Source organism: Bubalus kerabau, chromosome 8, assembly GCF_029407905.1.
Source record: "Bubalus kerabau isolate K-KA32 ecotype Philippines breed swamp buffalo chromosome 8, PCC_UOA_SB_1v2, whole genome shotgun sequence".
NCBI lineage: Eukaryota > Metazoa > Chordata > Mammalia > Artiodactyla > Bovidae > Bubalus > Bubalus kerabau.
The window spans coordinates 70024405-70037038 of NC_073631.1; the positions used below are offsets into that span (position 1 = coordinate 70024405).

The following is a 12634-nucleotide window of genomic DNA, read 5'->3' on the forward strand; positions in this document are numbered from 1 at the left end:
TTCTTTAAATTTTGAGAGCAATCCTTAAGGATGTGTGGTGGAGAATGTACCTATTTTTCTGTTTTAAAAGATAATGTTTATTTTTTCCCTTGCTATTTCCCTTGCTATTCTACACATGCATGTAGAAAATGCAGTAGGATTTTAGGCTTAGCCAGAGACTGCCTCACTCTGGAAGGGATGTCTGAGCCCTAGAGAGTGTATGGTGATGCCAGGGGAGAAGAGAACAGGACAGCAGTTAGGGACAGTCAACCAGTCGGCTCTCTGTCACCCTCAAACAATAACAGGGGCTCAACCCTGTTTTCAGAGATTTGATCATTCTGTGTTACAGAGGAAGGTGGGAGCTGAGTTGCGGGGTTAGGTCGGTACCGAGGGGCCCTGGGCTCTTGGGAGAGGGAACAACATTCTCTTTCTAGGGTTACCCAATCTTAGAGAATTTGGAAGAATAAATTAGAGAAAAAAATTTCTGGACAAATAATCCTCTTTTACCTTCCTGGAAGGGAGAGGGAAGGAAGGGAAATAGCTACACAAGTTTTTCCCCAGGAATGCAAAGATTATTTACAGGACACATGTACCAGGATAATTTTTTGGAAAAAAAATATACCTATCACAATGGGTGCATGCTAAGTTGCTTCAGTCGTGTCCAACTCTTTGTGACCCTATGGATTATAGCCTGCCGGGCTCCTCTGTCCATGGGATTCTCCAGGCAAGAATACTGGAATGGGTTGCCATGCCCTCTTCCAGGGGATCTTCCCAACTCAGGGATCAAACCCGAGTATCCTGTGCCTCCTGCATTGCAGGCAGATTCTTTACCACTGAGCCACCAGGGAAGTTCATGTATCACAATTTTTATGTCCTAATTCCCTTCTATTCTGTACAGCTAGATCTTACAAGCTGAAGCTTTAGTCTTAGGGGAGCGAGGTCCCAATGTTCTGGCTTTGAGTTCTCAAATCAACTCTCAAAAGTCTAGGGCAGTGATAGCTTGGGAAAAAGAGGGGCTGTGGCTTCTCAAATTTTGGTTTTAAATCTTGAAAGCCCACACATGGAGGTCTTGGAGCAGTGCATTTCTGGGGTGAGGATAAACGTACTGTGTGATGTAAGAGTAATCCTCCTGCCCAAAACTGCCCAAAAGGAGACCAGTGTCCCCAGTTATTTGGGAGGGAAATTGGGAGAAATCTGGCCAGAGCCCAGGCTCAGTGGGTCTGAGTTGGGAGGTGGAGAAGCCTCCTTTGACGACGAGCTTGGGCGCGTTTAGGGTGGTATGCCCATAGACTGGAGACCTGGTTTGTAGCAAGAGCTGGGGCTGGAGAAGACTGGACAGATGGTCTGAGCAGGGACCTGAGGGCAGTCTGCAGTTACTAGGCCAGTGAGAGAGAGACAGAGAGACAGAAAGAGAGACAGACAGACAGACCTGGGGAGGGTAGAAGAGCAGAGGGCACTGGAAAGTTTCCCACATCAGAGTCAGAAAGGGCAGAAGCTGGTGCCACAAGACAAAGGCTTGGGATGTCCAGGATACAACCGGACGGGCCGGGGGGTTGGGGGGATGACCATGGCAGGAAGAGACACACACAGAGGAGGGCAGAGAAACCGGACACCCCAGGCCCAGACCACTCTCTGGGCGGAGAAGGGCGAAAACCACGAGAGGAGGAGCATCCTCAACAGGCGGCTAACCAGGAAGCAGCTTCGTTTAAACTCCCTTGTTTCAGGGATGGCCAGCAGCAGATGCCAAGTGTCAAAAACTAAGATAAATTCAATTGTTTGAAAGAAGTAACAATTTTGTGCACCTGAAGACTCAGCGTGCAGCTCAGCATCCCCTTTAGGGATAGATTTAAAAGAGATATATATATATATATATATGTATATATATATATAAATAATGATCCCAACTTTTCAAAAAGAAAGCCTGCAGAAAGACTGGGAAGAAAGAGATGAAGGGAAAAAAGTTAACAATACTTCTCTCTAATGGTGGGTTATGGTATTTTCCACATTGTCAATTCCTATACGGGCTTCCCTGATAGCGCAGTTGGTAAAGAGTCCGCCTGCTATGCAGGAGACCCTAGGTCAATTCCTGGGTCAGGAAGATCCACTGAAGAAGGGATAGGCTACTCACTCCAGTATTCTTGGGCTTCCCTTGTAGCTCAGCTGGTAAAGAATCTGCCCGCAATGCGGGAGACTTGGGTTCGATCCCTGTGCTTTAATTTTCCCCAGTTAATTAGGTATCGTTTAACTTTTTAAAAACTGAAGTAATACCTATCCACAGTGGGAAAATTAAAAGGCACAAAAGAAATAAAAATATAAACAGTAGAAAAATACAAATTCCCTTTTCACTAATGATACCCATTGTCCACACTTTATTGTGATTCTTTCTAAGAAAAAAATATGTACAAATGTTTCCTGAATAGAGCATATCTTATATTTTGAATGGAATTTAATGGTGTGGGGAGGGAGGAGGGAGGGGGGTTCAGGATGGGGAGCGTATGTATACCTGTGGCAGATTCATTTTGATGTTTAGCAAAACTAATACAGTGTTTCAGGTTTAAAAATAAAATAAAATTAAAAAAAAAAAAAGAAAGAAAGGGAAACACAGAATCTGAAGTTTTTAAGCTAACTTCCCTCTAACAGCAAATGTTCTTTTTTGTGGTTTCTTTGGTCTCCTCTCACTATACAGTTTATGTGGATGGGGGTTTGAGGATGAGAACTAGGAGGTTATTCAATAAAAGTTTTATGCAAAAAAGGAAAAGACAATGAATAGAGTTCCTTTTGGAATTCATGTACAAAAGTGTTCTATTTTAGAAGTATATATTAGGTTTTCATTTTCTTTTTTAATTCTTTATTTTTGGTGTTGTTCTAGAGTAAAATCCAAAACAGTATACTAAAGAAAAAAAAGTCATCTTATATCCAGGTTGACTGTTAGCGATGTGGGGTGGAAGAGAGGAGGCCAATGGTCCAGGCAGGTACTCCAGAACCCCTAGCTGAATTTTCAAGGCCCAGTAGGAAGGTTCAGAAATGCAGCCATGGCAATTAGGAAGTAGCTGCTGAACTGGGACAAATAATAGCATCATTAATCACAAGAGTGAAGCTCTGATGGGTCAGGGAATAGAGGAAGGAGGTTTTAGTTTGGTCGGTGGACTTGAAAGAGACTTTGCCTCTGAATGCCTCCAGGTTGGACGTGGGAAGAAGAGTGAACTATGTAACTACCCTGACTCTGTGCTGGGCAGTTCTGCCTGCTGTGAGCTGTGCACAAGGCCACAGCCCCAGCCTGCTAGTTGTTTTTATGGTAATGCATATTTGCTTTGCAGTAGGTTTCTCAGAAAGTAAAACAAGAGATGAAATTAAGAGGAAAATGGGGGAAATCATAATTATGGTATTAAGGTAATTTGGCTAATAGATCCACATCAAGAGAAATCATCATTTTGGTTTTATGAGACTGCAAGGAAATGGGATGACTTTCCTGAGTGCTGCACTTACTGAGGTGCGGGAAAGCCAGGAACTCGGCCTCAGTTTACAGTCTTTGACTCGAGCTGTTTATATGGTATTGAGGTAGAAAGTGAGATGAAAGACTAAGAGAGCCACAACTATGGAAAATGCTGCCTTATGTTTCAAATACTTCCAGGCACTCAGTGGCTGCTTTTGTGAAAAGAACTGGATGTAGCAGGAGATAGTGATCCTCCCACATTTGTGAAAGGCAAACACCTGAATATTATAAGAAAAATTCAATACAAAAGGATCTGATTGCATTTATCCTTATTATTAAACTCTTGCACAATGGATATTTGATGAAGACTATATATTGGAAAATTTTTAATATTTAATATTTAAATGACATATGAAAATGACTTCTTATTATGTTATTAAAACAATGAATAGCAGAATACATACTCTCTTCCATAATATTTTGGTCTGTTTTCCACCTATATTAAAAAAGAAAAAAAGCATTAATAATGCATTTGAATTCAAATCAGATAGATAAAACTACTATTCAAATAAACAGAGCTAGAGTCCTGGAAATAATTTTATTACAGTTTTTATTCCCCAAATCAGAGACCTAAGACATTCTGGAGTTAACCAACACACTCAACTTTCTTGAGTAAAAATGATCTAGAATTGCCATATTTCTCTAATAATTAGGCTCATTCCCACCCAAACTCAAACATCCAATAAAAAAATGTTCAAAGGAAATAAAATGAGGCTTATTTTAATATTAAGGAATTGATAACAGTATTACAAGGCTTCATCCTGAAGGAGAGAATAACTACTTCTAGCATGAATAAAACATAAATATTTATTTCAATCTTCCTCTAATTGTTTCATTATTTGGTTATAATAAAAATGGGGTGTACACCAGGATTAAAAAATAAGCTTAATTTGGTCTCTTTACAGATAAAACCTACATCCTAACATTTTTTCAACAAATGGCTAATGGGCTAAAATTCATTTGACATCAGAGGTATAAACTTTGGAGGATAAGATTTATGAGTTGACTGAAAAGCATAAATATTCCAGAAAAGATTTTTCAATCATATCTTGAGCCTTGGGGTAATCACACTGGATTTCTACCACATATATGTGATAATCTACTTTTGTATGAACTTTGTTTTCTTAGGTTAAAGGTGTTGGAGTTGGTGAGAAATTAACATGAATTCCCATATTCTGCTTTTATTCTTCTAGGCTGATTCCAGGGACACTGAGGATATGTAGAGCTACAAGAAGTTATAGATTTTCATTGATGCTTATAAACAGCAAGTTCATGTTTATTTGCTAAAGTAGAATATGAGCTGGGCAGCTATTTCATTTACAGTCATTTCTGTGTATAGTCAAATGGGCAGTTTTCTCAGCAGGACAGAGTGGTGGTATCTGAAGGCAGTTTCCTAGCTTACCTCTACCCTTCAAATGATGCAGGGGACCTGATGCGGAGAGCTGGCTCATTTGAAAAGACCTTGATGCTGGGAAAGATTGAAGGCAGGAGGAGAAGGGGACAACAAGAGGATGAGATGATTGGATGGCATCACCGACTCAATGGACATGAGTTTGGGTAAACTCTGGGAGTTGGTGATGGACAGGGGGGCCTGGCATGCTGCAGTTCATGAGGTCACAAGGAGTCAGAAACGACTGAGCGACTGAACTAAACTGAAATGGGCAGTAGGGAGCTATGCACTAGAGGAAGTTTCAAAAGGGGGGCCAGGGGACCATCTTGACAAGCCTGCCTTGGGCAAGCCAGGCTGGCATAAAACTAATTATCTAGACATATCTAAATATGTGTTCACTCTTCTGTGCATTTTACACTTGAAAAGCACTGAACCAAGAGAGGGCATTCATCACTCTTAATCTTTAAGGTTTGAAGCCTGCTAGGTGTCACTTACAAAGGATGATCTAAATAATAGCATTAATCGAAGCACAAAGTATGTAAAAAGGCACCTTGTTATCTGATGTGTACCATGACTGTACATACTAGGAAGCTTTTGAATGTGAGTTGCACATTTTGTCATTTACATCATTCTATTAGCTTTCTCTGGAGAAGGCGATGGCACCCCACTCCAGTATTCTTGCCTGGAAAATTCCATGGACGGAGGAGCCTGGTGGGCTGCAGTCCACGGGGTCACTAAGAGTCAGGCACGACTGAGCGACTTCACTTTCACTTTTCACTTTCCTGCATTGGAGAAGGAAATGGCAACCCACTCCAGTGTTCTTGCCTGGAGAATCCCAGGGACGAGGGAGCCTGGTGGGCTGCGGTCTCTGGGGTCGCACAGAGTTGGACTCGACTGAAGCGACTTAGCAACAACATTAGCTTTCTCAGTTCTTTCCTACTCTTAGGACATATGTTTACAAAACTAGGTATAGCTCCCAACCTCATTCCCTTCCTCCATCCTCTTATCTTTCCAAAAGGGAAGAGTAATTAACCTAACTTCCCAGATGGATAGCATGGCAGATAGAGCTTACTACTAACTCCTGGCATGCAGGTAAGTTAATTTAATTGCCTCTTAAGACAACAAATTGCTTTCAGTTCATCTATCACTCAAAAATACACAGCACACTTATGCTCAGAGCTCTGTGCTCAGCCTGGTCATTGTTCATGAAGTAATGACCTCAGAGATATGAGAGGAAATATATAAAGAGCTCAGGGGTGTTCTGTACTTGCTGTAGAAGGTAACTTTTGAAAAATCTAACATAGGCCCCTAAATAGGGAAGTCAATATCTAGGGTGCCTTGAGAAACACCAGATAAGATCCTGCCTGAAGGACCCTTTGACCCAACTGAAGAACAAATCTGCATATGAAAACTGCAAGAAAATAAAACAAAAGCACTGAATCGTGTGGGAGAGACTCCACGTGGAATACCATCATGGAATAGGCACCCAATATCGCACAAAATGTGTACTAAAATACTATTCTTCATTTGTCTGAAATTCAAATTTATCTAGATACCCTGTTTTCATTTCTTTTTTTTTCCTTCTAAATCTGGCAAAGCCACACATGGCGGAGAGGAAAGGTGGAAGTAAGAGAGAGTGAAGACAGAGGATGTGGACAGACATTCAATCACGGCTCCCACTGTCCCGGCTGTTTTGATAGTGATCTGATTCAATCTCTCTTCCTGGTGTTGTCTCTGTAGCTCGTAAAGAAAATATAGCTGTCCTCGTTAGTGTTAAAGAGAGAAATAATGACTGGGATAAAAAGCTGTAACAATCGCCTCTTCCTTTTCCTAAACTTTTTGCTCACAGGAATCTAAACATAGTCTTTCTCTCCGCCTCTCACTGAACTTTTGAGCAGTCAAGAGATAAATTTAAGTTAAATGATGCCAGAGAAATCATAGAATATCCACATTTTTTAAGATGGATCATTTTGGATCCTCAGACCCTGACAAAACACAGTCAGCTGACATCAGGGCTCTGAGGGACAAGGGATCTGACTACAGTAACGTCCTCCTTGTGACCGAGTACTGCCTTAAAGGGGCCTCACTCTGCCCCAGGCACTGCTTCATATTAAACACTGATGGGATCATGATGTACCTGTGAAACACAGATTTGTTTTATTAAAGAAGCCATAGCATTGAATTTCAATTTCTGGTGTATGAGATTCTCTTCAGTGAACGAGACAAAGGACAATTGATAAATAATAAGTAAAGCAGCTCTGAAATTCCTCCGTTTTCATTGAGAATTATGTCGTTAAAATTAGGCAAACTTGAGAAAAATGGAGGGCTAATTTAGGTAGTCACATGAATTCAGGAAGGGACAAAAACACTACGTATCCCAACATGAAGGGAAGTCGCCTGCCAGGACAACGGCTAAAGCTGGACAGCCCATCACACTGGTGAAGCTGGTCACTGTGAGTGTGACTGGCTCTGGGGTTTAGTGATCCAGTTTCAGAAGTGAAAGAAGTCCAACCTTCTTAGGAAAAAAGTAATAATTTGTGGGCATTTTGCTCCATCTTCCAATGCTGGATCCTTTCATGATCCACCTGGTTCTGAAAGGAGCACCACTCTTTGCAAAAGGAGGATACTAAGCCAACCAGTGAGCAAACACACTCCTGAAATGGGTACTCCCCAAGACACAAGTGACTTTGGTTATGTGGCGTGACTGTGCAAAATGGTGGCTGATTTTTTTTTTTTAAATAAGTATAACTGAACATCATTCTCTAAATAAGGACCATCTACAGGAGACTCTCCTTCATGGATCACAGCCTTATCCTGGCGAAAGTGCTTGTGTAACTCAAGAAACTATGAGTTATGCTGTACAGGGCCACACAAGATGGATGGGTCATGATGAAGAGTTCTGACAAAACATGGTCCACTGGAGGAAGAAATGGCAAAACCCTCCAGTATTCTTTCCAGGAGAACCCCATGAATAGTATGAAAGCAAAAAGATATGACACTGGAAGATGAGCCCCCCAGGTTGGAAGGTGTCCAATATGCTACTGGGGAATAGCAGAGGATAATTACAAATAGCTCCAGAAAGAATGAAGAGGCTGGACCAACGCAGAAAGTTGTGAATATGTCTGGTGGTGAAAGTAAAGTCTGATGCTGTAAAGAACAATATTGCATAGGAACCTGGAATGTTAGGTCCATGAATTAAGGTAAATTGGATGTAGACAGGCAGGAGATGGAAAAATTGAATATCGACATCTTAGGAGAAGGCCATGGCACCCCACTCCAGTACTCATGCCTGGAAAATCCTATGGACGGAGGAGCCTGGTAGGCTGCAGCCCATAGGGTTGCTAAGAGTCCGACAGGACTGAGCGACTTCACTTTCACTTTTCACTTTCATGCGCTGGAGATGGAAATGGCAACCTACTCTAGTGTTCTTGCCTGGAGAATCCCAGGGACGGGTGAGCCTGGTGGGCTGCCATCTATGTGGTCACACAGAGTCGGACACGACTGAAGTGACTTAGCAGTAGCAGTAGCAGGAATCACTGAACTAAAATCGATGTGAAGCGAAAGTCGCTCAGTCGTCTCTGACTCTTTGCGACCCCACGGACTATACCATCAATGGAATTCTCCAGGCCAGAATACTGGAGTGGGTAGTCTTTCCCTTTTCTAGGGGATCTTCCCAACCCAGGGATCAAACCCAGGTCTCCTACATTGCAGGTGGATTCTTTACCAACTGAGCTATTAGGGAAGCCCAAAATCCATGCAAATGAGCAAATTTAATTCAGATGACCATTATATCTACTACTGTGGGCAAGAATCCCTTAGAAGAAATGGAGTAGCACTCATAGTCAACAAAAGAGTCTGAAATGCAGTACTTGAGTGCAATCTGTAAAATGACAGAATGATCTCGGTTCATTTCCAAGGTAAATCATTCAACATCACAATAAACCAAGTCTATGCCCCAACCACTGATGCTGAAGAAGCTGAAGTTGACTGGTTCTATGAAGACCTACAACCTCTTCTAGAACTCACACCAAAAAAGATATCATTTTTATCATAGGGGACTGGAACGCAAAAGTAGGCAGTTAAGAGATACTTGGAGTAATAAAAGGCAAGTTTGGCCTTGGAGTACAAAATGAAGCAAGGCAAAGGCTAACAGAGTTTTGTCAAGAGAATGCACTGGTCATAGCAAACACCCTGTTCCAACAACACAAGAGACGACTCTACACATGGACATCACCAGATAGTCAATACCGAAATCAGATTGATTATGTTTTTTGCAGCCAAAGATGGAGAAGCACTATACAATCAGTAAAAAACGAGCTGGAGCTGACTATGGCTCAGATCATGAGGTCCTTATTGCAAAATTCAGGCTTAAATTAAAGAAAGTATGGAGAACCACTAGATCATTCAGGTATGACCTAAATCAAATCCCTTATGATTATACAGTGGAAATGACAAACAGATTCAAGGGATTATATCTGGTAGACAGAGTGCCTGAAGAACTATGGATGAAGTTTGTAACACTGTGCAGGAAGCAGTGACCAAAACCATCCCGAAGGAAAAAATAATGCAAGAAGTCAAAGTGGTTATCTGAGGAGGCTTTACAAATAGCTGTGAAAGAAGAGAAGCAAAAGGCAAGGGAGAAAGGGAATGATATACCCAACTGAAGGCAGAGTTTCAGAGAGATAAGTTTCAGAGAGATAAGAAGGCCTTCTTTTTTTAAATTTATTTATTTTAATTGGAAGATAATTACTTTACAATATTGTGATGGTTTTGCCATACATCAATATGAATTGGCCATAGGCATACATTTGTCCCCTCCATCCTGTACCCCCTTCCACCTCCCTCCCTTTCTTAAATGAACAATGCAAAGAGATAGAGGAAAACAACAGAAAGGGAAAGACCAGAGATCTCTTCAAGAAAATTAGAGATATCAAGGGAACATTTCTGACAAGGATGAGTGAGAAAAAGGACAGAATGGCAAGGACCTAACAGAAGCAGAAGATATTAAGATGAGGTGGCAAGAATGCACAGAAGAACTATACAAAAAAGGTCTTAATGACCTGGATAACCATGAGGGTGTGGCCACTCACCTAGAGCCAGATATCCTGGAGTGTGAGGTCAATTGGGGCTTAGGAAGCATTACTATGAACAAAGCTAATGGAGGTTACAGAATTCCAGCTGAGCTTTTTCAATCCTAAATTATTTCATAATTTCATGATGCTGTTAAAGTGCTGCACTCAATATGTCAGCAAATTTGGAAAACTTAGCAGTGGTTACAAGACTGGAAAAGGTCAGTTTTTATTCCAATCTCAGAGGGCAATGCCAAAAAATGTTCCAACTACTGTACAATTGTGTTCAGTTCACATGCTAGCAAGGGTATGCTAAAAATCCTTCAAGCTAGCCTTCAGTAGCATATGAACTGAGAAATTCCAGATGTACAAGCTGGGTTCAGAAAAGGCACAGCAACCAGAAATCAAATTGCCAACATTTGTTAGATCAAAGAGAAAGTAAAGGAGTTTCAAAAAAACGTATACTTTTACTTCATTGCCTAGATTAAAGCCTTTGACTCTGTTAGTTCAGTTCAGTTCAGTCGCTCAGTCGTGTCCAACTCTTTGCGACCCCATGAATCGCAGCACACCAGGCCTCCCTGTCCATCACCTACTCCCGGAGTTCACTCAGACTCATGTCCATCGAGTCAGTGATGCCATCCAGCCATCTCATCCTCTGTCGTCCCCTTCTCCTCCTGCTTCAATCCCTCGCAGCATCAGAGTCTTTTCCAGTGAGTCAGCTCTTCGCATGAGGTGGCCCAAGTATTGGAGTTTCAGCATCATTCCTTCCAAAGAAATCCCAGGGCTGATCTCCTTCAGAATGGACTGGTTGGACCTCCTTGCAGTCCAAGGGACTCTCAAGAGTCTTCTCCAACACCACAGTTGAAAAGCATCAATTCTTCAGCGCTCAGCTTTCCTCACAGTCCAACTCTCACATCCATACATGACCACAGGAAAAACCATAGCCTTGACTAGACAGAACTTTGTTGGCAAAGTAATGTCTCTGCTTTTGAATATGCTATCTAGGTTGGTCATAACTTTCCTTCCAAGGAGTAAGCGTCTTTTAATTTCATGGCTGCAGTCACCATCTGCAGTGATTTTGGAGCCCCCAAAAATAAAGTCTGACACTGTTTCCACTGTTTCCCCATCTATTTCCCATGAAGTGATGGGACCAGATGCCATGATCTTCATTTTCTGAATGTTGAGTTTTAAGCCAACTTTTTCAATCTGTGAAAAAGTCAACGTTTTTGACAGCAAACTTAAAAATTCTTAAAGAGATGGGAGAACCAGACCACCTTCCCTGTCTCCTGAGAAACCTGTATAAGAAGCAACAGTTAGAACTGGGCATGGACCAATGGACTGGTTCACAGCTGGAAAAGAACTATGACAAGGCTATATATTGTTACCCGGCTTATTTAACTTCTATGCAGAGTACATTATGTGAAATACCACTCTGGGTGAATCATAAGCTGGAATCAAGAGTGCTGGGAGAAATATCAACAACTTCAGATATGTATGATACCACTCTAACAGCAGAAAGTGAAAAGGAGCTAAAGAGCATCTTGATGAGAGTGAAAGAGGAGATGTAAAAGCTAGCTTGAAACTCACCATTCTAAAAACTAAGATCATGGCATCCGATCCCATCTTCATGGCAAATAGAAAGGGGAAAAGTAGAAACAGTGACAGATTTTATTTTCTTGGGCTCCAAAATCATTGTGGCTGGTGACTGTAGCCATGAAATTAAAAGACACTTGCTCCTTGGAAGGAAAGCTATGACAAACCTAGACAGTGTATTAAAAAGCAGAGACATCTCCTTGCTGACAAAAATCTGTCTAGTCAAAGCTATGGTTTTTCCAGTAGTCATCTATGGATGTGAGAGTAGGACCATAATGATGGCTGAATGCCAAAGAATTGATGCTTCGGATGCCAAAGAATTGGCGCTGGAGAAGACTCTTGAGAGTCCCTTGGACAGCAAGGAGATTAAACCAGTCAATTCTAAAGGAAATCAACCCTGAATATTCATTGGAAGGACTGATGCTGAAGCTGAAGCTCCAATACTTTGGCCACCTGATGTAAAGAGCCAACTCATTGGAAAAGATCTGATGCTGGGAAGATTGAGGGCAGAAGGAGAAGGGGATGCAGAAGATAAATGGTTGCATAGCATCACCGATTCAATGGACATGAATTTGAGCAAATTCCAGGTGACAGTGGAGGAGAGAGGAATCTGGTGTGCTGAAGTCCATGGGTCGTAAAGAGCTGGATGTGGCTTACTAACTGAACAACAGCTGGATAATAGTCCCCCTAGGAGGGCAGTATTTGCCACTGACATCACTGTTGATCAGAACACATTTGGAATTCCTTTTCTGGAACTGGCCTTAAGAATTGTTACCCTTTCTCTTGAATATCCTAACAGCTTCATCTCTCCAAGTGTGGTCTGGTCATTCAAAACAGAAATTTTAGGATGCATGTTAAAGGTTGCAGATTCCTGATCCCTTTTTAAGAAGAACTGAATCAGAAATACTGAAGGTGGGGCTTTGATGTGCTATTTAATGAAGTCCCGCTGGATGATATTTAAGCATATACTGAAGTTTCAGAATCACTGGTAAATAGAAACATACATTTGTTTTTTGAGAATGGATTTGAGAGTAGATGTTGTTATAACAAACAGGCAAAAGTTATTCAGAGCTAAATTTAGTAAATAGGGTGAGTGACCCAACTAGGAAA

The 12634-nt window shown here is 41.5% G+C and overlaps 1 protein-coding gene across 1 annotated transcript in view; it reads right to left on the minus strand.

Annotated features, from left to right (window-relative positions):
- The window catches only part of CHN2 (chimerin 2), a 338827-nt gene that overhangs the window by 128412 nt on the left and 197781 nt on the right, over positions 1–12634 (minus strand). Inside the window, exon 4 of the mRNA XM_055590490.1 lies at positions 3877–3908. Within this exon, the coding sequence (XP_055446465.1) occupies positions 3877–3908 (32 nt within the window). The remainder of the gene's footprint in view (positions 1–3876; positions 3909–12634) is intronic.